General features: G+C 36.5%; 1 protein-coding gene across 3 annotated transcripts in view; it reads right to left on the reverse strand.

The window, feature by feature from the left end:
- LOC136038117 (glycine receptor subunit alpha-2-like) overlaps positions 1-27,233 on the reverse strand; it is a 121,027-nt gene that overhangs the window by 32,827 nt on the left and 60,967 nt on the right. For all 3 annotated transcript variants that reach the window (XM_065721137.1, XM_065721138.1, XM_065721139.1), the window contains exon 7: positions 17,941-18,132. In XM_065721137.1, the coding sequence (XP_065577209.1) occupies positions 17,941-18,132 (192 nt within the window). The remainder of the gene's footprint in view (positions 1-17,940; positions 18,133-27,233) is intronic.

The raw sequence follows: 27,233 nt of genomic DNA on the forward strand, positions 1-27,233 counted from the left end.
CTTTCAGTTGTAAAAACTTGTTTTTTATTTATCAGTAAACTAGCTGTTGGGGTGGTGCTTCGCGCCACCCCAACACCTAGTTGGTGGGGTGCTTCGCGCCCCCCAAGCCCACCCGTGCGCGTAAGTCGTTACGCGCCATATTAGTTACGCGCCATTGTAGTTGTGTCCCTGTGTCCCACCTGTGAATATAGATAGATTTATATATGTGTTTGAAACTACGTAAAAATTGCGAATATACAACATTCTTGGCTTTCCCATTGTCTGTGCATATACAAAGCCGTATGTACTAATAATGACGTCATATGCAAACGCTCTTTTTACAAACAAACAAACATGCATACACACAACTCGTTTTTATATAGATAGATAGATAGATAGATACAATACAAATTAACTGCGTAAAACTTGAGAATATACAACATTCTTCGCTGTCCAATTGTCGCTGCATATAAATAGATTGTCAGGTTTACCGACCCTCGAACATGCAACGTACAATTGTCCATGGGAAAAACAATCAGTATTAAGATCTATACCACATTTTTCTAATGATTGACCTTGAGCTTTGTTAATGGTGATTGCAAATGCTAATCGAATTGGGAATTGCAATCTTTTATATCATGTAACCCCTTATCGACATTTTTATCAGGTACTAGCTGTTGGGGTGGCGCTTCGTGCCACCCCAACACCTAGTTGGTGGGGCGCTTCGCGCCCCCCAAGCCCCCCCGGGTGCGTAAGTCGTTACGCGCCATATTAGTTACGCGCCATTGTAGTTGTGTCCCTGTGTCCCACCTGTGAATATAGATAGATTTATATATGTGTTTCAAACTACGTAAAAATTGTGAATATACAACATTCTTGGCTTTCCCATTGTCTGTGCATATACAAAGCCGTATGTACTAATAATGACGTCATATGCAAACGCTCTTTTTACAAACAAACAAACATGCATACACACAACTCGTTTTTATATAGATTGATAGATAGATAGATAAAAACAAAATAACTGCGTAAAACTTGCGAATATACAACATTCTTCGCTGTCCAATTGTCGCTGCATATAAATAGATTGTCAGGTTTACCGACCCTTGAACATGCAACGTACAATTGTCCATGGGAAAAACAATCAGTATTAAGATCTATACCAGATTTTTCTAATGATTGACTTTGAGCTTTGTTAATGGTGATTGCAAATGCTAATCGAATTGGGAATTGCAATCTTTTAAATTGAAAAGGCAGATCCGTTGGAATCATGGGAATGCGAGGAACAACATTCTTCGCTGTCCCATTGTCTGTGCATATAAATAGCATTTATATTCCCTGTGTCCCGGTCGTCATTTGTGTCCTGGTGTCCCAGTTTGTAATTTCTCTTTGAGTGTCCCGGTCGTCATTTATATTCCCTGTGTCCCAGTTTCCCGGTCGTCATTTGTGTCCCGGTCTGTAATTTCTATTCAAACAATCCCTGTGTCTCAGTCGTCAATTATATATCCCGCCTGTGCCCCCGGCGTCCCCGTTGTAGTTGTGTCCCTGTGTCCCGGTCGTCATTTATATTTCCGGTTATATCCACGCTTTCTTTTCTTACTTTCTCTATCAGCAGCATTTTTTCCTCGGCTGTTGCCATTGTAGGTTCTTTTTACAATTGAACATTTTTCCGTGAACGCATGTCTTAAATACCATTAATGACGTCACCGTCATAACAAAAATGACGACAACTAACTTCATGACGTCAGTCGACACAGAAACATGACGTCACCTGACAGACAGACACACAGACAGACAACTTATTTTTATATATATAGATTTCAGCGGAAATCACATCATCGATTTCATTCGAAGTAATTTTTTTATGTAGCCAGATTAGTATATGTGCGTGTGGCAAACCTCTTTTTTGCCATTCCACTGAGTACATACAGCATCGCACTGACCCAAACACTTCAAGTTTTACTATATAGTTTATCAGTGATTTCAACTTTTGCCGGAAGACACGGGCCGTAATGTCATGCCTATGAACCGCCGATTGTCCTTGAAGTAAAAGCTGCAGTATCTCGTCCCAAGATTGATTACATGTAAATGTAATAAATAAATCTGGACGACCATAGAGACGAACATACGCAATAGCATCTTGAGCATATTCATGCATATGACGGGGACTGCCAGCATATGACAAAGGTAAAATTGTTAATCTTCCAACGTTTGTGGTATTACCGTCATTTATAACTGCATCTCGCAAATGAATGTATTGTTCAGAGCGGAGCTTGGTCGGATTCAGGCGGATATATAGCAAACGTTCTGATTCAATTTTAGCATACATATCAACGACAAATTGGTGAAACAATTCACGGCATTTTAAAATATAATTTTCTTCATCCTGCCGAATCATTAGTCTATAGGAATAATAATGCATTGCACTGCATTTCTTATTCATTTCTTTGTTAGTGGCTGGAATCATCAATTTAATATTAAAGTGATAGCCGTCGGCTCCATCCCAAAAAATGATAGGATATTGTAGGGCATAGTAGCATCGATGAGTTTCAGCAATTCTTAACAACTGAGCGTTTCGCTTATGAAGAATAATATCTCGAGGTAAAAACTGATCACCGACCATAACGATTGCCACTTCGTCGATAGTTGGAGCATTGTATCTACGCACATGTTGGCCAGGAGGCGTTTTGTCAGCGGATATAACAATTTTATGCGTATCAGTAGGCATCAAATCGATGGCTGTTTTGAACAGACGCACTAAATTATTATTTTCGTGGAAAAGATGTTGCAATTGGGAAACGATTGTCCTTTCAACGTTGGGAGAAATTTCGCAACGTGCATTCAATTCAGAATTTCTATCACTGATGAAGTACAATTGTAAAAATTTATGATTCTCGCCTGAGAATGGTAGAAGGGACCCTGCTCTATGATAAATTTGCCCTTTTACTTTGAAAGTAGACATAAATTGATCTGGATTTTCGATTTGGGGTCTAAACGATGTCATTTGGAAACATGAGTTGTATTTTCTGATTTGTGACAAAAAACGCTTAGATTCTGACGTAGTTCCAGTAAGGAAAGTCTTCAATGACTCTGGTGGTGCAGCCAATAGAGGAAGTTTAACTTTTCCTGAGGCGCAACACATTCCCATTGTTTCACCATTGAATTTCAAGGCCTTGCAATAGGGACAAATTTTAGACATTGTCCCGATTGGAACACATCTACTCAAGCTATAATCATCGACTGGGCTGTACCTGAATGCCAGGCGATAACTTTCAGGTTGCTCTGATTCCTCGGCACGCTTTCTTTTCTTACTTTCTCTATCAGCAGCAAGCCTGATTTCTTGCTGTTCTTGTGATTCCTCGGCACGCTTTCTTTTCTTACTTTCTCTATCAGCAGCAAGCCTGATTTCTTGCTGTTCTTGTGATTCCTCGGCACGCCTTCTTTTTTCACTTTCTCTTTTAGCAGCAAGTCTGCTTTCACGTTGCTCTGGTAGTTCCTCGGCACGCTTTCTGTTCTTTCTTTCTCTATCAGCCTCAAGCCTGTTTCCTTGCTGTTCTTTTGATTCCTCGGCACACTTTCTGTTCTTTCTTTCTCTATCAGCCTCAAGCCTGTTTCCTTGCTGTTCTTTTGATTCCTCGGCACGCTTTCTTTTCTGACTTTCTCTATCAGCAGCAAGTTTTTTGGCATAGACTCTTTGAGCATCTTCATCGGCTTTTGCCATTGTAAGTTCATCAGTCATTTTAAAGCTAAACATTAATAGATTTCTACGTGAACATATATGTCTTAAATATCTTTAATGACGTCACCGTCATAGCAAAAATGACGACAACTAACTTCATGACGTCAGTCAACACAGAAACATGACGTCATCTGACAGACAGAAACAGACAAGAATCTCCTTTACATAAGTGTTTAGTTTTTTCTGACCCAATGCGACGTCACTGCTCTGTTGATCCTTTTTTTCTTTATTAAACTACGTATGGAGTAGAGTTTAATAAAATCTTTCCGTAATATTAACGCGTTCCTTAATTCTCTTGTATGGAGAAGTGAAGCTGATGACCTTATATTCACTCAGAACATTTTTGAAAGTACCCCATCGTTTCCCCAAAGCAACTTTTCCTTATACATATAACGGGCTAGATCATAGATGCACTGGCTACCTTCAGTGGCGGATGTGCACCAAAGTATATGGGGGGAGGGCTAATATATTTTTTAAAATGTAGGAGAGCAATTTTTTCAATCGAATTACCAAAAATAGCTTTTGTAAAAATATTGGAGGGGGGAATCAGAAGAGGGGGTAAATACCCATTGATTCCCTTCCAAGTGACGCCACTGGCCACCCCATCGTCACCCAACCATTTTGGGTCCTCCTCTGTCCCAAACCATTAACTTACATGCATGAATGTGGATATGTGACTTTAAAACGTGGTATTTTTTATAATTTTCTTGGTATTACGTTCTTAATTTGTGCTTGATTTGAATTTTTTCTTGGTTTGACCTTATGTTTCTTTTGTTTAAGTGTATTTTCGAGAAATAGATTAAACTGAAATAAAATAGAATAGAATAGAATAGGTTTTATTTGCACAATCTCTCGTAGTCATAAAACTAAATGGCGCTTGTGCTTACAAAAAAGAAAAAAGGATTAAATCAAACGACAAAAAAATCAGAAGACAAATAGTTTAAAATCAACAATTGTTATACTTTGATACAAAGAAAGGGATGAATGAGTTGGAAAACGATTTGTGCGTGAAGGAGGTGCTGCTAATCTGTCAAATTTCTTCAACCTAGTACTTCGATGTTTCACTAAAACTGGTGGTAGTATCGATCTGTATTTATCACTTCTGAGAAGATATTGGCCAAATTCAAGGATCAAACTGAGACGACGCTCTTGAAGAGAGGGAATTTGTAAAGTGGATAATGCTAACTTATATTCGGTAAAAGCATTGCACAATATTACTTTGACTGCTCTTTTTTGTATTGACTCAAGCTGGTCACTTAGGTAAATAGTGTTATTGACTTGTGGGCCCCATACGGGACATGCATACTCTAAAATTGGTCGAATATAAGTAAGATAGGCTATCCTTAGTTGTGTCACTGAAAAACCAAATCGACGCATTAGTATAAGTGTCCGCATCGCACTATTTGCCTTTTTGATAATTGTATCGACATGGAGGCTGAAAGAGCAGTCGATGCTAAACTTGACACCAAGCACTACTGCCGAAGATTCACTAGGATAAGGAGGAGGAGGGCACACAAAGTCTCTCTTCAGGGGATTAAAGCGAAGGATTTTAGTCTTTCCTTCGTTGATTTGGAGGCTGTTCGCAGTACATTCATCTTTGAAGTTGTTAATTATTTCGTTACAGAATTGGGGGACAGCCTCAGACTTCTCAACAATGTACTTCAGTAGGACTGACAAGTCGTCTACATACTTAAATCTTTCTTCATAGCTTAAAAACGACCTCAGCGGACACATACTAACACGCTCCATCCCTAAATCTCACAAACCCTAATACCAGTCTTATGAGTTAAGTTCTTCAGTATTTCAATTGAGAAGAAAACATCTTCACTTTGAATCATGGCGTAAAAATACTTGACATTAACAAGACCATGGAACATTTATGATCGGCTTTGATAAAACTAGTTGAAAATATTCGAAGAAAATATATTGTGGAAGTAATTCTGAATATGGTAAGGAAAAATTTTGCTTACCTAAAAATAATAATTTGATATTTTCCAGTATGTGTAATTTACCTGTTTAGGACGATATGACAAATTTAACGATTTGACGACTGTTTATCAATGTTTAGCTAAGGCATTTTCGCGATGATTTAAGAGCCCAAGTTTATTCCTGAGAAGCTTTGGCGTAAAGAGCGAGGTATTGACTAGGGGGCGAGCCCCCTCATATACGTAATAAAAATATACAAATATAGAAGTTCGTTGCGTAAGTTAATTCGTAACTTACGTATATCTATTACTAATAAAAACGTTCCAAAAAAAGTTTTCTATTGTTTTAAAAAGTAGAGTTGTGAGAAAGAGTCAAACTTTATTGTAAAGAGCCAGGCATTTAGGAGGGGACAACCCCTTTCATATACGGAATAATTTCTGTTCGCTTTAAGTTTTCTTGTCGCTCCTTACTTAGAGTTAAAAAAAACTTTTTTTTTATTTAACTAGCAGATAAATCGGACATTGCAAACGTTTGGGTGGGCTTGTTTGTAAACAAGAAAAGTTTCCATTTGCCTTGACACGAGTCAATTTTGGCAACGACAGAGAGGATTTACGCATCAAAAGATAGTTGTGTAACAATCAAAAGAAAAATCTTAAAAAATCTCAGTTTTCAGGTACAGGTATGAATAGACAAAAGATGGAGCCAGGGGGCAATTATTTTCGTTTGATGTCCTTTGTACTTTTAAAACAATCTATACTAAAGACTAAAAACAAACAAATATTAGAACTGCGGCATATTTCCAGGTAAAGGTATCACGAGACCTAAGGCATACTATACATAAAATGAGGGAATTTTAATTAATAAAACACTTTTCAGAAATCAAGCTCTCTCGATTAAATCCAACTAGATGCAACCAAGTTATCGCTTCACTCTTTTACCCTGACATAGGAATGGTTTTATTCTGCTATTTCTCTGCAAGAAGGGGATTTTATATATTCAGAAATTATACAAAGGGAAAGCTACTTTTGAATTTCACCCTTATGCTTTTCTAGGTTCTCAAGGAATTTCTAGGTTAATTAGATTTTCCAGAAATGCTTGGTAAATAAATTCAAGAGTTGTCATTCAAAAATATTTCTTGAACCAATGAGAAATATTAAAATCCTCAGAATTTAGATAAAGAAGGAGGATTTAAAGAAAATAAATTTAAACATGAAAACTAAGGAAAAATATGGAAAATTAATTATAAAACGGATTCATCTCCAGTTAAAAATAACCTTAGCGAAATGTGTTGAATTTTCTCAAATAGAAGCAAAACGACGTAACCGGTTTAATGGAATTTCAAATCAGCGATTTTGTAAAATTAGAGTCTCACATCATGTATTCTCACAGGAATTTGTTTCATCACAGGAGGCAAGGTTTCGGAGCAGCCGAAATAGTAAAAAAAAAACGCCAATAGCTGATAGTTCATAAAAAAACATAGAAAATTGTTGGTAAGATGACCAGAACAAAAGGTTGCAAGCATAAGTGCCTATCCTATTTTTTCAAGCAGTTCTATAAGGGGTATATTCGATTCATAGGTGCTGAACATGACATCTATTTCTGTGTGGACAACTGAAGACAGAAAAATTCCATAATACAACGTAATACGGACCAGTCTAACATATGCAGTAAGTTCTTACAGCCAGGATCTCCAAAAAGTGTATTGTAATGTTTTCCATCACACCATTTCATGAATAAGTAGCTCACTTAGGCGAAATTTTATTGCTTATTTCATGTTTGTTTTTTTTTAATCAAGATTGTCATGACAAATCAAAATAATATCATCAAAATAAATAGAATCAAAAGCACCACAAATCAAAATAATTCTTTTCGTTGTAATTTTTGTCTAGTTTCAAATGGCAGTTCGGTAAACTAAAGCTGTGTTAGATTGGCATGGGTTGTTGTCTATAAACAAACAAGATTATCCGTCGTGCGTTGCTGCGATCTCAAAAGAAGAAAATTGAAGGACAAAGAAGTTAAAATTATGACTACAACATAAAAAAGAATACATTTTTCTGCTGTATAGGCAGCAAAAAATATCTAATGTTGCATTAGTCTTTGGTTGGTTTTGCCAAAAGAATTGTTTTGGGTGACACACTTTTATTTTATTTCTTCGCCATCGAATAAATCCTGTTGTATTCGGGGCCCAACCTTTTTTTTCGGGAAATTCCACCTATCCCTCACATAAAATTCTCCCATGAAAACACGCCCCCAAGGAAGGTTGCCCCGGAGGAAAACTCCTCCCAAAAATTCCTCCCGCAGAATCTCCCTGATAATTGGTCCATGAAAATACTCTATACACGTAAAAAACGATCATATATTCAAATTTAAAAGCCTTAAAAAATTAGGTTAGGATTATCAACTTACTCCTTGGATGTTGTTGGATATTTTATATCGAGAAAATGCGAACAATATGAACAAAGGCTACTGTCAAGTATTGGCGTTAAGAGGACTCTAATTTCTGTTAGTGCGGAAAGTATTCTTAAAATTAAGACAATCTTGGAGGGGATAGGATGAAATATGGTTATACTTAAATATTAGCAAACGTGTACTCAAAAAGTTTCAAAGTTTTTTTTTGGCGATCGGGTGAATGGTGTTGTAACACATAGAGGACATATAGACAGGCAAAAGTTTGTTTTTATTTATATAAATCTTTGAGAATTCTGAAGCACATGAAATTAAGGCTAAATTATGTTCTAAGAACTCATTAAACTTTATTTCATGATTGCAAACATCATGATCTGTAACTTGAGCTGGATTCTAGCAGCAGTCAATTTCCCTTCGACAGCCAGATCTCATCTCGCCTGAAGAAGAGAATGTTTTTATGTGATAATTCCCTTCATTTTTGCTTCGCAATGCGGTTGAAAAATTCATTTCCTTGACCGGCAAATTTATGTTGTAAGTAAACAAAGGCTTTCTGTCAATGTCACGTCTATGGAACTATGGGGTTTAACCCCCCCTGAAATGTTGTCTGACTCGTAAAAACGAGACAAAAAGAAATAGGCTATAAACGAATTTTTGATGTGTTTCTAAAGTTTTTTTTATATCTTGCCAAAAAAATACCCTTTTGCAACCCCCCTCCTCCGAGAAATCCTGGATACGACCCTGCTTTCTGTATAAGCTGACATAAAAATCTACCGATTATCATTCTTTTTTAGTAATGGTTCAAAGCAATGTTTTTCCAAAATTTTCAGGATGATTAGAAAGAGCTTAGTTTCAATCGACGCAACAATCAGGATTTACATGATGATATCACGTAATTGTTTTCGCCAGACAGTGCTTACCGTCATTAGTCAGAACCTTCCCCAAATTAGTTTCTCTATATTTAAGAACAGGTACATAATTGGGATCCTAAGCTTGGGGTACTCCTCTTAGTATTAATATTTTTACAGACTTTCACTACATTTTCTTATTTTTCGGTATAATTTTTACCAAAATTTCCTTCTGTAATGTCGAGTCTTCCTTGAAACAAAATCCTGCGTATTTGCGAGGCTGGGAAGTAAGTTGTTTGGCAAGAATATCACTAACTCTTCACCAAACTTCTCTGCTATTGTCAAGAATATATTTTGGCTTAATTTGCATTTTTGCTGGGAGACTACGTACTGAGTGTGAATAAAAAAGGAAATAAAAGACAAATTCAGTGTTTCATCAAATCATTAAGGCCATAGTAAATATGGACTATAAAACAAGGCTAATTAATTATATGTAACCAGAAGAAGGCTTTCATCTTCACTGGGCTTAAACGAAAAGAATATCCTCAGGTTTTGGCAACAATAGCCCATTTCCTGCAAGATAACTTAAATAATTGTTTTCCTTGGTTAGTATTAATGAATTAAAAAATTTCTATCGCAGTTCGTAAAATATGAATATTTAAATCATTTTTCATTTTTACACCCTTCCTTATACTTTTTATCGTCTATTCGTAAAGGATCAAGTTCTTCATTGAGAATTCTGCTGTTCAAGTTCCATTAAGTTTCCCAAAAGTAAGAAGAGCAACTATAAACATGATTTTCATGTTTTTTGTCTTTGAATTGATCCCATATAAAGATCTCATATTCTTCATTTCCCGAGAGATCCAACGGGAGGAAAAGAAGTATTAAGCAATACATATTCCCAAAGAAAGATTGCCATCATGAGTGTTCAAAGATGTGGATTCAACTGACCTCAGAGCCATTCAACAATTCCCACAAAGCGTATCTGTATCTACTGAGGACAGTAGCGTGTAGTAGCTGTATCTCCAAGGAACGTGTTTAATTCAGCCAGAGTAGAAGGTTATTACTGCATTATTTTGTCTCCTGTAAGGCAATTTCTTATTACTCTATAAACATATTTGACCCCATCTGTCTAGTTCCAATCTAATTAATTATATCATATATCATAGAAACTGCGATGGATCAAATCTTTGCCAAACTCAGATCTTTGCTCGGCACTGAACACCCATCCAGAACAACTTCTTCAAAAGGCTGCTTTTTTTCTTTTTCCAAGATGAAACTAATTAGCCATTCGTTCAGTAGCCCACCTTGTGGGGCTACTGTTTTTTTTTATTGACTTATAAAGAACATATTCTCCCAAGGTCTCTTTCACCCTACAATGTGTCAACATATACTACTGCTTCCTTCTTTCCTGAATTACTTGGTTTCTCGAAATGTTTTCCTTTTTTGAAATGCCGATATTTTTCAGATCTGAATTTTTGCCTTCGTTTAATCCTCTTCCGAGTCAAGACTAAATAATCTAAGGATTACCATTCAAGTTCTTAGAAGAAACATAATCTGTTGACTAATCTTAGATGTTTATTTTCAACTAGTACATAATTCCGGATAATGTCATCTTCTTCCTTTCTATTTTTTGTAAATTAGATTAGTTTTGTCGCTTGATCTTCAATTTATAACTTGACCAGCATTAAAGTGTCGTTCACGAAACACAAAAGTGCGATGAAAAAACAGAAAGCATAACCAAAAGAAAGAAAGGCTTTGCTGCAATCAAAACTTTGCTGCACAGAAACATAGGTGAAAGCTCCAAAAAGGTACAGTGTAATTCTCCAGCCATAATTCTCCTCTCTTTTAATAATTAAGAAACTTCTGGACTTGGCTGAATTAAAATATAAAAGAAATGAAGCACTTAAAATTTAGATCAATAATTTATAGGAATCAGTCTGCGATAGATGCCTGGTAATATCTTTGAAAAAGCCAAGTCGAAGATACGAAGAGATTGTCATTTTTAAATGTATAAATAAATTGGTCTTGAAATAAAATATCTAAATATCTATGTTATATTGAAATTGAATGCTTGCACGCTCGTTCTAAATCTATCTGCTAAAGTTTTTCCTGCTAAAATATGGGAAAAAGTCTTGCATGGGTGCAATCTCTCGTAGGTAGAACTTACTGAGGTGCAATCTTCCATGGCGAAAGCTTTCAGCTTGAACATCTTTTGGCGCAGTCTTTCTGGGCAGAATGTTCTATGGGTACAATAGTCATAGTGATCTTTTAGAATTCAGGAGCAAAACTCTCTTCAGATTGATTTGTTGCCCATCACTTTGGCTTCAGTTTCATTTACGTCTTATTAAAACCGAAAGATTGTGGGTGTAGCTGTAGACATTTACTAAAGCGACTGCTGACGCTTACACATAAAGAGTTTGGAGGGGGAGATTAGAGGAAGTAAGATACAAAAACAGGTAAAATTAGAAAAAAAATCAAAATAAATCGTCAAAATCGAAAATTTGGAGCAGGTTTTGGTTCTACATTAAATGTGTGTAACTTTATTATGCAAGAACATAGAGAAGTTTTGATAGCACTTTACAGACTTCAAAAAGCAAATGTCGGCTGTAAGTTTTTTCGTTTTGGTTGCAAATCTTTCAACTTTATATTATTCTTTAGATGATTTTCGACACCATAAATCATTCTCCATTTTAGTCAACAAAACTAAAACATTGTTTGATAGCAGATATGGCGCAACAATTAGGCAAACAAATTCCGTTAATTCTTCGTAATTAGTGGCCTTAATTGTTCGATGTACTTGGATAATCTATTCTTCTGTCTTATTGATTCTCTCAGAAAAGGATTATTTTCTAACAGAACAATCTATTCTCTACGTTGACTTTAGGTTAAAAGGAAAACAAAACATGCTTTACTTTTATATTCAAGGTGAGGATTAGTCGTTTACGCAGATATATTCTTGAGGCGATGTGGTATTTTCTTGTAGGATGTAGGTACATCCTACAAGATGTAGGAAGTAGGTACATCTGTAGGATGTAGGTACATCCTACAAGATGTAGGAAGTAGGTACATCTGTAGGATGTAGGTACATCCTATTTTCTTGTAGGCATTTTCTTGCACATATATTCTTGTAGATTGTGCTATTTTCTAAACATCAGACAAATGAAATATTACAAACTATGGAAAATTCATGTTGCCACTAGAGCATGATTCAAAATGTTTTATCAGGAAAGAGAATAGGGTTCTTTAAATTGGTTGAAAATGAGCGTGATACGTAAGGTTTTCTGTATTTGACCAAAAACCAGTATAGCCAATTTTCAGTGTGAAACGCTCAACGAATCTTTGGCTTTGTTTTAAACATTTGAAAAGCGGTTCTGGAGCCTTCAAATATGAAAAAAAAATCTTTTCATATTTTCGTGTTTCTAAATGCTAGGTGCGTTGTTTTGACACTTTTAAAAAACAAAAAAAAGACACCATACAAATGTATAAAATACCAAATTTTAGAAGACAGGGTATCTGTCATCTCTTATTTCTATTGTATGGGTATCTCTCAGAAAAAAGACTGTTCTTTAGCAGAACAATTTGATTTCTAAATTAACCCTTGATAAAAAGGAAATGTAAAATTCAGTTTCTGAAAAAGAAAAAAACTGTAATTATTGGTTTGCTTATTATTATTTATTTTAATAAACCGAGTTACAAAATTGCCACTACTTGATACCATTATACTATGCAATACAAAGCTCAATGCCGAATAACCCCAAAAAAGAAAAAAAGATCTTAGTATGGAATCTCCAAAAACAATAGCAACTTAAATATATCGTATTTTTCCTGGTTCTATTCCACCCTTTCACACTAATGAAAAATGAGGGACTGAGAGAAAGCAATTACAGCATAACGTGAAAAATTTAATACTTCCACTCAAGCTTACGCTCTTTAATATTATTCATGTCATATTTTCATATTAACTTAAACGTTTAAGTTTTCCATTAGACTCTTTATGTTTTCTATTAATACACTCAATGAACTGATAACTATTGAAATTCACGCATACACAACCAAGTTGACACAATACGAAATCAAATCCTGACGCAACAATACCAGTAATCAACCGACACGTCATATCTAAACATTCAATTATTTCTGAAGCTTTCATATTAAGTCATACAACATGTTCGTAACTTTCAACGAAACTCTTTATTTCTTCCAAGAATTTTCAATATTTTTGTAACCACCAAACAGATTCACGAGAAGGAATACTCGTCACGATCTCCTTCTTACCGATTATCTTCAATTAGTCTGGCATAAGAGTAGTGACGCTATAATGAATTCCACAACACAGATAGAGTGTATACTATTAGAGTTACCAATCCCTTAAGATATTATTACGTGCACCTGGGTCTTGTGCAATACTACAATACACCTCTATGTTACGTAATACCACAGTACACCTGTTTTTTACATAATAGGGAGTATTGTAGTATACTTTGGTTGTTATTTATTCGTCTAAAATCCTAAAGGTGTAGAAAAAACCCAGTCAAGTGGGGAGCCTTCAAGATGCTGGTATTATCTTGCAAACGTAGGTGTTACATAATAATGGATGTTTTCTTTGGCTGTTATGTTAATTTTTTTTAAAAACCTAAGGATGTAGGGAAAAACCATCAGAACCACCAATCAAGTGGGGACATAGCCCAAATTGCTTCAACTGATCTTAGACCAATAATTACATAGTTTTTTTTTCTGATTTATACACAGGGCCTTTGTTTTCATTGCTAATAACATAGACAATGAATTCCCGTTATGTGTTGATTTTCCAAGAACAAAGGCAAGCCGTTAGATGGTCTAGACATCTATTAATTTTCAACAGCATCATAAAAGAGAATGCTTTTTTTCTATAGCAGGTAACAGAGCGGGTAATTCTCTTTGTTCTCTGGAGGCGATACAACCCGGTCCTAGACGAGGAGCTTCATCAGCCTTACTTTCGAGGTGAACAGTGCACCAAGAAATTTTAAAAAGGATTTGGTTTAAGCTTATTTACTGGCAAGCATCCCCCAACCCTCACGAAAAATAGGGGCAAGATTATACTCAAATTAGAGCTGATGTAATTGCCAATATGGAAATGACGAGTAGACCCTTTACTCTCCTACTATTACATTATTATCCAGTGCCCGTCTCACACAGTGATCATAATTAGGGGGCACGTTTTTAGAGCTTAGTTTGGAGACCCCTATAACACTTGCAGCTGGTAATATTAAATCAGATCCTATTGACATAGTTCACTCCCATGTGGGAGAGATTCAAGTCTTTCTTAAAAAATAATTCGGGAGGTGGAAGGTCAGGACAGCATAAAAGCACCTATCGCCCAAATTTTGTTTTTCAAATAAAAATCAGGAGAGGTTTACCCCCTTTACCTACAAATGGAAATGCAGATACTTCATCCGGACTTGAATAATTTTGAGAGTGTTTTATTAAGACTGGGTGGGTAGCATTTTTAATAAGGTTGATAATTACGATGAGATAAGAAGCGATTCAGTAATTTTATTTATAGAGAGTTTGGATGTCAATATTACTAAATTTAAAAAGGGCATTGGTTTTAAGAGGTGCGAGGAATGAATCGATAAAATACAATCCAGATTTAAAGGGTTGTAAAGGTGTACAACACTTTTGTTTCGATACTGGTCTAAAGTGCTTCAAGTATGCAGTTCTTCTTATAGGGCATAAGCTCCTGCAAAGAGATACTAGTAAGACACCTTTGGAGAAATGGCTGTTAATTGAGGTGAGGAGGGGGCAGACTTTCCTAAAGTAAGCTTTAACTTTTTAAAGGGGCAATATTCTATAAAACTTAAGGGGAGGAATATTTTGAGAGGTTTAATCGGTGTTACAGTGTTACAGTACATCACAGAATTTGAAGAGGGCGAGCGTAAGGATAAAAAGGGGGTAATATATTCAGTTAGGGCTCCGTCCATTGAATCGGTGAAACACTAGTTATGGCTTCTCTATGAGTCTACCACAGAGACCGACTCAATGGGACATTTTTTTCCAATTTCAAATCTTAGTCGGGTTTTAAGCCAAGGGAATAAACCAACTTGACGTCTTATTGTGCAATGTGTTTTTCTGGATTCTATTTCGAATTAAAATTAGAACACCACTTGAGGCATTGTAAGCATCATGAATACAAGTCTGTGGACACGGTTTTGGGTGACAACGCCATTTTATAGTTCAAGAATTTTTCAGAATTCACTCTTGCACTGGTGGTATTAGACATCAAAGTTAAACTCACGGATGTTTACAATCCAGTCAATTCGAATCATGGTAAAGAACATAAAGCCATTGCAATCTCTATCTTTAAGCTTTATCCGCTGTTGTAGAACTAATATCTCAATCATATCGCGGGCATTATAAAATACTCTTGACCTATCTCGCTAAAAATGGACTTAAGGAAATTGATGACAAAAGGAATGAGCATATAATCCACGGCAAGGCCTATCTAGGGAATATGGTCAAATATCAACAGATGTTTTAAAACTTTTCCGCAAATACTAGCACACCAAGTCGTGTTGATGGTTCACTATTAAAAGGTACCAGTCAAAGGCGTCTTAATATCAGTGTATCGCCTGTTAGTAAGCAAAAGGGCAGTGAACATTTCAGAATACGTTTACGTTAAAAATTCCCACTGTTTTGCAGCGTGTTTTTGAGAATATTGGTGGTGTGGGAAGTTTAAGATCCCCAACCAAACTGGCTCGAGTCACTGGACCTGAACAAAAGCTAGTGGCAGAGTATTAAAAAAGTGAATCCAGCTACACTCATCGAAAACATAGATATTATATTAGTCATTATCGTAAAACAAAGGTCGTTTCCCCACTTCATATATTACAAGCCGATCTTTTGACTCTAGAAGGAGTTCAAAGGCGTCAAACAGTCTCTACAAGCATATTTCACTTGCAATCAATGTTTTTAGTCACTAGACATATGCCGTTTCATTTCGATCAAAGAAAGGTGATTAAAATACTGAAACTCTTGTATCTATATTTGAATAAGATTACTATAGAAAATTCAAGCAGATCGGGGAGGTAAATTTGTTAATCCACATGGAAAAAATGTTTTGCTGAAACATCAAAACATACTCTATCATAGTCATTGTCCGACAAAGGAAGTATTGCCTGAAGGTTTGACAATAGCTATACGACTTTTGATCTCGAGATATTGCACATTGAAAAATACTTCTGCTTTTACTCAAAACTTACATAAACTCATGTTGATTTATAATCAACGATTTCATCCATACCCCTCCAATCTTAGTCCTATTAAATTTCATCAAAGTAAGAATGCCCTCGAAATTTGTTTTAAACAATATTCCAATGACAGGCAAGTAAAAAAGAAGAAACTTATTGTTGGTGATACAGTTCAAATCAATCGTACTAGTAATAATTTTGAACAGAGGAATTATTTGTAGTCAGATGATGTTTTTAATGTGTCAAAAGTGTTGCACGCTAAACCTGTAACGTATTGCCTGCGTAGTATGAAACATGAAGAGATTCTTGGCGGTTTTTATGACTATGAATAATGAAATGTATCAGATTTAAAAGATATTAAAGAGCTGAACTCGCAAGGGTAAGAGACAGTTCTTGTTCGTTGGCTTGGATACATCTCTAATTTTGATTATTGGATCGCCTCTGAAGCCGTTCACAACGCCTAATGTCTCTTATGTGACATTCATGTCCAATGTCACTGATCCCCTTTATGAAGATTTGAATAAAAAATCGGGTTTTGGACAAAACTCTATCCCGCAATCAAATTCGATGGAAAGGGTGAAGTTTCTCTTGTTGATTGTTTTCTGAAAAATAAAAATTATATGCTGATAAAAGATCGTACATACGATATACAAATTAGTCCAAACGATTGACCAGCGTATTGTTAGGAAGAGGAATGGCTAAAGTCATTTAAATTTGATATATACCCATATATCATCATAAAATACAAAGAACACGGTGGCATGAATGATTTTTGTCTTGCGATCACTAGAAAAATGTCTGCTCGTAAGAATGACGCATTCCATCTGAACTGTTCCATTGAATATGGTAGGCTTTACATTAGCTCCCCTCCAAGGATGATAAAATTCATCTCAGCGACAATCTGAGAGATGTTCTTGGTTTTAAACAGAATATAACCAAGGGTAAAAGTGGTGGTACTATCAGTGGGATGGAACGCATTATTTTTGCAAACTATCCACCCGGTTCTACGTAGCAAAATTGTATATTTCATTATGATTCCTTTGTTGAGACACCGAGAGTCGGTAATACCGATTTCCGACTACTACCTGTTACCGATTTCCGACTACTACCTGTTCTTGAACGACATAAATTCCACTTTTCCCCCAGTAAAAATTGCAGGTCCACTTACACCTCCCCCCGCAAAAAACTCTTTTCTGAGAGTTACAACCCTGTCACCCAGCTGTGAAACAAAACAGGTTGTAATCTCTTGAAATGATCAGAAGCCAACAAGAACATGATTTTAAAAGCACACAGGACGAGAACAAAATTCCACCCTTCCTGCAAACACAAAATTGCCGGTCCAATTTCACCGCCTTCCAAAAACAAAACCAAAAAAATCTTCTAAAATCTATAAATCCGTCGCCTAGCTGTAAAGCGAAAACAGAGTTTTATATCTTGAGATGATCGAAAGCCAACTGGAGCGTTTTTGTTAAATCATTCAAGATAAATATTAGCTTCAGTTTCTCTTTACGTAGTCTTACGTCATTGGTTAGGTGGTAAAGATGCACATATACCAACTATAATTAAAGCAGAACAAAAGGTTTTGCAGCTCAAACAATTTATGATAAAATCAAAAAAGCATTTTCAGCAATAGACATCTGCGGAACAGTCTCCCTCAGAGATTGTCCCCAGAAGAACACATGATAACTCCCTCAGATAATGCTTCAATTTTTTAGCACTGTAAAAAGTTTACAAGATTAATATATTATCACCATCATTGACGGCGCAGTGAATTTCATCATAAGTATACCAAGAGATTAGAGTAGGTTCTACTTACTTGATGCCTTTGAAGAAACGGTTAGCAGAGTAGTGATTCCAAGAGTTGTTCTTGCAGGTACCGCATCGACGTCCATCCAGAAAGAAACCCAAGAAATGACAACTATTAAAATTGTGGGCAGATAGCTCTGAACAAGGTGATAGCCAACGGACCGACGCAAATAAAACTTTGCTACAAGACAACTATAATTTCCTGAAACATAAATACGTAAAATTAGTGTCAATTTTTTATGATTGAACAATTAGTGCCAAATTTTATAATTGAACAAGGGGACAACGTAAATCCTATAGAGAGAAAGCCTCTAAACGGATTTGAAGTAGCAATTCTCAAGGGTGACTTTTGTTTTGGTCAACAGTTTTTTTTTTAATTTGGGTTAGTAAAAGATAGGTCAAGAAGCCTATTTTTGTCAAGATCTCTTGATTCAAAGTGGATTTTTAAATAATTTTCTTAGTAATGCCTTCCTTGGCGGAAATATTTTTATAAATGCATGGTTTGTAAAAGATTTTTTAACAAAAGAACCATTGCAGGAATTATCCATTTTATTAAAGCTGTGAAAGAAGGCATAAAGTCGTAGTTCATCTTGATTAAGTTATGGTATAGCCTTTTTAGCTGAATTATCATGGGCTGCTAAAACCAAAGAAATGTCGTTATTTTGCGCGTCAGTTTGTACAGGCACTAGCGGATAAACGGCAAGATTACATCTGAGTGATCCCTGGAACCCAAACAAGTGTAGAGGAACCGAACATTGCTTCTGGTTTCGTCACGAATAAGAATCTCAAATAGTATGCATAGTGCAGTCAATATAGTAATGGGCCTATATCAAGAGCACTAGGAGAGAGGCTTTCCTGGTTTGAGAACGGGTATTGCTACACCAATACAAAATCTATTTGAAATGAAATCTCGAGTAATAATCATTAGAAAAATAATGACATGTGTTCAAGAAGTTGTTTACTACCATAGAGTAGATTTTGACATGAAATTTCAACGAGTCCTCTCGAAAAGTTCTTCTTCGGCTTTTCCAAGCATTCACTTGTTACCCTTCTATTTACTATCATATTCTCTTCGGCATTTCCATGAGACATCGCAATTTAAAAATGAATTTGTAAGTTTCTGCTGTTCAATAGAAAACCATGGTCATTTTTAATTTTTAAAGTTATTTTTGAACGAAAAAGGCTTGAAAACCGTTATGTGTGATAATATGTGCCTGAGGGTGTCAGCTGGATGGTACATTGTGCAACGCTTGCCTCCATTGCCAGGAATCATCAGAAGAAACGTTACTGGGGGGTTTTCTTTAAGTTTAAACGATCGATTCTAGTGTGGCAGATCTTTTTGGAGGAACTTGTCCAAAGAACGCCATATGTTTCATAATGTTTATCAGAGGGTGCGACGTGACAGCTATTTAGAGTCATAGGCCGGGAATTGCCGTGAAATATTGCAATATAACAATGAAATGGCAGGTTTCTGCTGTTCAAATAAAATAAATGGTCATTTTATATTGTAAAGTTATTTTTGTAGTAAAAAGAATGAAAAAACCACAAATGTGATAATGTGTGTGAAAAGGCGTCATCCCGCTGATAGATTGCGACACTCTGGCCTCAATTTCGAGGAGTCGTCTGAAGAAATATTATTGGGATATTCATTAAGTTAAAACGATTAATTCTAGTGTAAACAGAAATTTCTGGAGGAAAATGTTCGAAAAATGCCCTATATGTGATAATGGTTGCCAGAGGGTGCCATGTTTCAGTCATTGAGTGTCATAGGCTGCGAATTGCCATGGAACACCACAATCTGACAATAAAATGTCAAATTTCCGTTGTCCAATTAAAAACAATGGTTGTTTTTAGTTTAAAAAGTTATTTATGTGAGGAAAAAAGGTTGCAATACCATTAGGTGTGATACTATGCGCCAGAAGGTGCCTTCAGGCTGATAGATTGGGCTAAGCTGACCATTATTTCTAGGATTCATTAGCAGAAAAGTTATAAACGGATATTTTGCAGGAAAATGCCGAAAAACGCCATATGTGTTATAATGGTTTCCAGATGTGTCGTTTGCTAGACATTGACTGTCATAGGCTGGGAATTCCCATGGAACAACGCAATCTAACAATGAAATGTCAAGTTTCTGCTGTTTAAATAAAACTTTGGTCATTTTTAGTTTGTAGAGTTTTATCTATGGGGAAAATGGTTAAAATTCTTAGGTGTGATAATTTGTGCCAAAGGCTATCTTCAGGGTTGTAGATTGTTCCACGCTGGTTTTTATTGCCAGGATTCATTCGAAAAAACACTATTGTGAAATTTTTAGTACGTTTAAATGATCGATTCTAGTGTAAACGGATATTTTTGCAACACAATGCCCTAAAACCATTTGTGTGATAATGCTTTACAAAGGGTGCCTTGTGACATTTATTAAGAGTCATAGACTGGGAATTGCCATGGAACATCGCAATCTAACAATGAAACGGCAAGTTACCTATGTTCAAATCCAATGGTCTACAAAGTAATTTTTAGTCTACAAAGTAATTTTTTTCGGGGCGGTTGAAAAACCCTTAAGTGTGATACTGCAGGCTAGAGGGTGTCAACTGGCTGATAGATTATGCCAAGCTGGTCTCAATTTCCAGGAATCATCAGAGGGAAAATTGTTGAAGGCTTTTCAGTAGGTTTTAGCGACTGATTCTAGTGTAAACATATATTTTTGCAAGAAAATGCTCGAAATTTGCCATATCTGTGATAATATTTGCCAGAGGATGCCGTGTGTCAGCCATTTAGTGTCATTGGCTGGGATTTGCCATGGAACATGGAAATATAACAATGAATTGGCATGGAAATAACAATGAATTGGCAAGTTCCCGCTGTTGAAGTAAAAACAATAGTAATTTTTAGTTTATCTGGTTATATTTTAAAGGGAAGAAAGATTTAGAAAGCCTTTTGCGTGATATTGTGCACCAGAAGGAGTGATCAGGCTGATAGATTGTGCCAAGCTGGCCTCAAAATTCAGGAGTCATCAGAAGGAAAGTTATTGAGATTTTTTCATTAAGTTAAACAATTGATTCTATTTTTACGGATGTTTCGCAGGAAAAGGCTCGAAAAAGGCCATATTTGTGGTAATTGTTGCCAGAGGGTGCAGCATGTCAGCCATTGAGTGTCATAGGCTTCTAATGTGTTCATAGGCAGTAGTATCTTCATTAAAATAAAAAACACTTAGTTTGAAATAGATTTGAAGACAAATAGAGGTGAATATATAAGTGCCAGATAGATTTAGTTTAATTTTCACTGGCAGATATAATTGAAGTTGCTGATTCGCCATCTAATCTGTTATAAGTAAAGAATAACACGTTGGCTGTGCTAATGTTTGGGTACATTTTCTTCAATTTTTAATCCTGTGTGGATTATTCAAAACAGTTAGAGTGATTATTCGGCGGATTATTAGAGTATTATTAAGTAAATCAGAGAGAAAATCACTTCAAGAAGTTTATAAGGATCTTAGCATATTGTCAGCGGCAGGTCTTCATCATTATTAGATATTAACGCATATGTAAAAGCATGATATCAACCTACTGCCAGAATGTTTTAATTGTCTATTTTGTAGTCGTCCATCGACAACAAATATAGGGTAGGAATAATTATTATACTCCATTAGTTGTGTCTGTTAGGTCCACGTTTTCCTTTATTATGAAGGGCTTACAATTATAGAATAGTTTGGAAAATGAAATGAAGAAGATACAAATTTTTAGTGATTTAAAGCAAAACTGAAAAAAAACTTATTAAGTAAGTATGAATTTTAAATTTGTTTGTTTTGGAGGAGATTTGATTCAATTTAAATTAACATGTAATTACTTGTTGGATGGTTAGTGTGATCCCGTAGTATGGATATGGTATATAGCTGCTACCCCCATTGTATTATTTTTATTTTACATATCTTATATTGTTTCCTCATTTTGTTTATTTCTTTCTTTCTTGTTATAGTGAATTTAAATGATACCATATGTACATGTTTGTTTGCCTGATTTGTCAACCATTTGGTTTAAGGGTGAATCGGATTGATTTTGAATGTAAAATGTCGTTGAGGTTAAATAAATACATCATATCATGAAGCGTAATCTGAAAACCAGATAAATTTAAGCCTTCTACGTACCGACTTGGTTTCAAATAGATTTGAGGACAAGGAGAGGCGAATATAGAAGCGTTTAGGTTTTAAAGAAAAGTTTATCATATCTTATAATTTCCCAAGAGAGAGGGGGGGGGGGTACTACCTCCCTTACTAGGTTTTATGTCAGGGCTTTTCTTGAAATTAAGATTAATACACAATCCATTTCCCTGAGTCTTAATTGGTTCTCAAGATGCACAAGAGTTTTTCATGATTCTAAATGTCTGTTTTTGCTCATTTGCAGATATTAGTTTTATTTTGCTGAACATTTTCAATCTAGTGAAAATTCTGAGATAGCCATTCGATTTGGCATCATCAAAAACTACATGCTGGGTTTTTCAGTCTCAAGAATCGCAATGCCGCACCATGGCACATTCTTTTCTATGGCACATCCTCTATAACCACTGGTGGGAAAAGAGGTGTTGGAAAACTTGTGAGAAATACAAGCTTAAATGGGTTTTTTAAAGATGTCGGAAAACTCTGATGATTTTTTTTTTCGAAATTTTCTTCCATTAGTCTAAGGGAAAACCAAGTTCTTTGTTGAAATGGACCATCACAGATATGAGCCAAAGCTGAAGTAGGACCATTAAGTGGATCACGTTTGTTCATTAATTTGATCAAAGTTGAGTTGCTTTCACTGTTAAGATTCTCTTCACTCTCTGTTACTGTGTTACTATAAGAAGAAGTAGATGGAGACCAAACCCCTTTTCAATACCTTTCTCTTCTTGTTCCACTTTCCGTTGCTTTTTTAAGTTGATTCTGAGCCAAAGAAATATGGTAAGGAGCTCTGCCTTTTGTTGGTTTAATTAGCCTGTTATAACCAAAAGCTTGATACAAAAATATATTTTTAATAACTTTATAGGACACACTAAAAGATGAGAGCTGGAAAAAGCTGTTTTTTGGTTATGGAACCGAAAGTTTGGCCATCTTACATTGCTGAGCCTACGGACACGCTTATTCTGAATTAATAATTTACAGAATACGTAGCCACTTATCTGTCCCAATCCTGGGACCACGTGTACATGCGCTCAAATAGCCCTGTTTCTTCAATAGGACATTTTCCCTCAAGCGATAATGAAGAAAAGTTGCAATTTGCAAATACGTTACTCGGTTAAATCCATAGAACATTACAGATTACGTAAATAAACACTGGCAATGCATCAAACAAACATAAATTAAGCAGTGGACTCAGCTTTCACTAAGGGTCTCGGAGATGAGTTGCTGCAGACGACAGTGGTGTAGTTTAAACAAGATTTTGGGTCGGTGATGGTGAGTTTAATAAACGCAGCTTTTTTGCCAGCTTTACCGTTAATATTGAAGTTAATATAACCCTCCACTTCCTTCAACTCCCGCTCCCATAATCGTAGACTAAATCTCACGGTTGAACTAGGCATCGTCCAATAGCCCCTTGCTTTGCGTCATTCAGTTGAATGTTATTTGAAAATGATATCTTAAATCCGAAAGTACATCCTTTAAATTCCCATTGTTGAAACATTGTAGAGAAAAATTACAACCCCCTTCACTGAACAACAAGAAAAAGCCACTTTTTTACATGGGCAGCAGTGATATGTCCTTATAGTTTTCTTCGTCACTATTAAGGCACTGGGACACCACAGAGAGATGTTTAAGGATTCATGAAGGCTAATTCTTATATCTTATATTTTGGTATATTTAAGCACAGGTGACATGGACATCATCGTACGGGGGCGAAACCGTCCGTTGGACATCTCATCCGAAGTCTTTGAACTAATCCATTCAGAAAATCGCTGCTTGATGGCATTCATGTAGCGCACATTAGGCGGAGGTTTTGAACATTTGATACCAAAGACCACTGAGATAAGAGGTAAATAAGTTTTTATATACTCTCTGGAAATTTTAACACCTGTAGTCCTCGTCGAATATTTTTCAAGTTATTGTAGCTATAGGGTCGTAAGTTAGAAGAATCATAAGAGGTATGTTTCCAGTATTTTCCTCGTAATTTTCATCAATAAATGTTTGGCGGTTTCCAAAAAAAGGTTAAATTTCAAAATGGCGTCAATAAGGGGTGACTCCGGACAGTTTTTTGGGGGCGATTCCGGACACATTTCGAGGTGTCCGGTTTCGCCCCATGCTGATGGAAGGATCTCCGAGTCTGGAATTGGAATTAGCTAGAGCTAGGAAATTACCAAGTATTTCAATTTTATTATAGACTAGGAATATGAATTTATTAAATCCAACTTAAAAAAAACAACAAAAAACAAAAAACAATTTTATCCCCAACAGAGAGCAGAGCTCGTAATGCTGGGACAGTACAAATGCATAAAAAAAACACACAACATCTCGTCATAGAAAAACATACAAGATAGGAGATAACAGAGGAGTTCACCCCAGCGTGAGAATACCACAGCAAAATATATACTAAAATATATTATTCATCAATCCAGACACCCGTGCAAAGAACTATTTTTGAAATATATTTTTTCAAAGAAAATCAGCTCACGAAACTTTGGGGCGTTTCTGCTAAATTAAGTTTATTTACAATATGAGGACATATAGGCTTCTTTCCGTCTTTGACATTTTAGATTTTTCTTTTATTATTTTTTATTTAAGAATTAACGACGCTTCTTGACTACTGAGGTCCCTGCGTCGGCCCTGCAGTGCATTCCTGCAGCGTGATTCGATCTCTGGGTCCCGTATTACCAAGGTAAGGTAAAATCCACTGCACCACCACAGGAAAATTTTTCTTTTACTTATGGTTCGCACCTATATTCGAAAAGGGGGTGGCCCCCCAGATCCAGAATTACTGAAGCGTGCTGTGAGACAAGTCATAAATGAGAATTCATCTTTCTGATCAGCCGCGGAAGAATTTTCTTTGAAGAAGTCTACCCTTGTGGATGCCGTGAAACGCTGCAAGAGTAAAATGCAAGATCTTGAAAAGGGTAGCCCAAGTGCAAACAATGATAATGATAGTTTTCAGGAGAGTTATAAGTTCGTCTTTACTCCCAAACAAGAGAGAGAACTCACTATATACCTCGAAAACTGCTCAATTTTGAACCACGGACTAATTCCAAATGCAACAAGAAAGTTAGCCTACCAATGGGCAACAACTCTGAAGCTCAAAAATTCCCACCAAGTTGGGAGCTGAATGAAAGAGCATGAGTCGACTGGTTCAAAGGATTTATGAAGCGTAACGCCAGTTTGTCCATTAGAAAGCCCGAAAACACAAGCCAGGCTCGTGCTGCCGGCTTCAATGCCACTGTAATTGGTGCCTTCTTCCGTAATCTTCCGGGACTGTATAGCAAGTTCCATTTTCCTCCTGGTAGGATTCGGAACTGCGACGAAACAGGAGTGCCCACAGTTGTTCAGGCTCCAAAGATGATTGCTAAAAAGGGGGCAAAACAAGTGGCACAGACCGTGTCGTTAGAAAGAGAGGAAAATACCACAATGCTGTGCTTTGTGTCTGCAACTGGTCAGACTATTCCACCAGTGTTTGTTTTTCCAAGAGTCAAGGTTCCCGAGAGAATGTATCGAGATGGACTACCAGGATGCATTGGCTTAGCCCATCGCAGTGGATGGATGACCTCGGAGAATTTCCTTTGTTCATTGCAGCAATCCCAGAAAGAAGTTAAACCCAGCAAAGAGGATCCTGTTTTGCTCTTGTTCGGCGATCATAAAAGCCACATTTCAATTGAAGTAGTTTCCTTGTGCAAAGATAATGGCATTCATCTTCTGACCTTTCCTCCCCATTGCTCTCATCGCATCCAGCCCCTTGATGTTTCGGCTTATGCACCATTCAAACATGCCATCAGGGAGTCCTTCGACACTTGGTTGCAGATAAATCCAGGTCGAAGGATTTCAATACACGAAATAGCAAAGTTGTGCAAGCAGCCCTATCTAGAAAAGCTGAACCCTCATAACATCACAGCTGGTTTCGAAAAGAGAGGAATTTGGCCTTTGAATCCGAATGTCTTCACAGAAGTCGATTTTCTACCAGCTGAAGAGACAAACCGCCCTGACCCAGCAGAACAGAATCACACAGATTCTACTAAGGATGATCCTCACCCTGGTTCAGTTCATTCTTCTGCTCCTGTCTTGGTGGATCAACCAAAGGACACACCAAACCTGCCTATAACTCCTGAAAGCATAAGACCATATCCAAAAGCAAGAATGCAAATGGGTTCCCGAAAAAAGCACAAGATAGGGAAAACTAGGATTTTGACAGATACTCCAGAGAAGGAATCCCCTGAAGCAGAGGGTCAGGCAAAGCTTGACAAGAAAACTAAAAAAAGGGTTACTAAACGTAAACCAGATAAGTCCTTGAAATCGGAGTCATTGAAGAAGTCCAAGGTTTCATCCATTGACGAAGAGGCTGAAGATAGCATTTCAGACAAAGATATGCAGCTAATAGACGATTCGGATGATGAGTCTTTGCACATTGGAAGTGTCAGTGAACTTCAGACTAACGAAGAATTTTCTCCAGGAAATTTTGTCCTTGTGAGGTTTATGATGGGAAAGAAACCAAACTCCGCAGTTTACTATGTTGGTCAGATTGAAGAGGTGAGTGGCAGATTAGCTAAAAGAAACTACCTCCGCAAATCAAGTGAAAAGTTTATCTTCCCAGAATGTCCCGATTGTGCAGAAACTGATTTTAATGATACAATTATGAGGTTGCCTACTCCTTTTACTGCAGGAGGGACAGGGCGAGCAGTCAAAGGCCTTGTATTGGGGTGTGACTTGTCTCGATATGCCATAAAATAATGATGTGAAATGCCTTTTGAGTTCTTTTGATATTCCAGTTAATTCTACTACTTTTATATTTTCTGAATACACTGTGTGAATCGTTAACTATAGATGTCCGAAACTGCCCCTTAAGTGTCCGAAGTTGCCCCACGGTAGGGGTGACTTTGGATACTTTAAGAGGTCATATGTTTTAGGGTCTCACTGAGAAACGACTTGATGGAAGTCATTGAAAAAAATTCCTAAGAGAGATGAAAAAATAAGCTTTCTGTACATGTAAGAACAAAGTTTGTATCTTTAGAAGAACATCTAATAGGGGTCAAAAACCTAAAACCGTACGGTTTCACCCCCATCTCCCCTACTTGGTTGCTATTTATAAATTCAATTTAATGAGGCAATCATAGAGTGCCAAGTGGCACCTAAAAAGTGCACTT

This window comes from Artemia franciscana, chromosome 17 (assembly GCF_032884065.1).
Source record: "Artemia franciscana chromosome 17, ASM3288406v1, whole genome shotgun sequence".
In the NCBI taxonomy this organism is placed as follows: Eukaryota; Metazoa; Arthropoda; class Branchiopoda; order Anostraca; family Artemiidae; genus Artemia; species Artemia franciscana.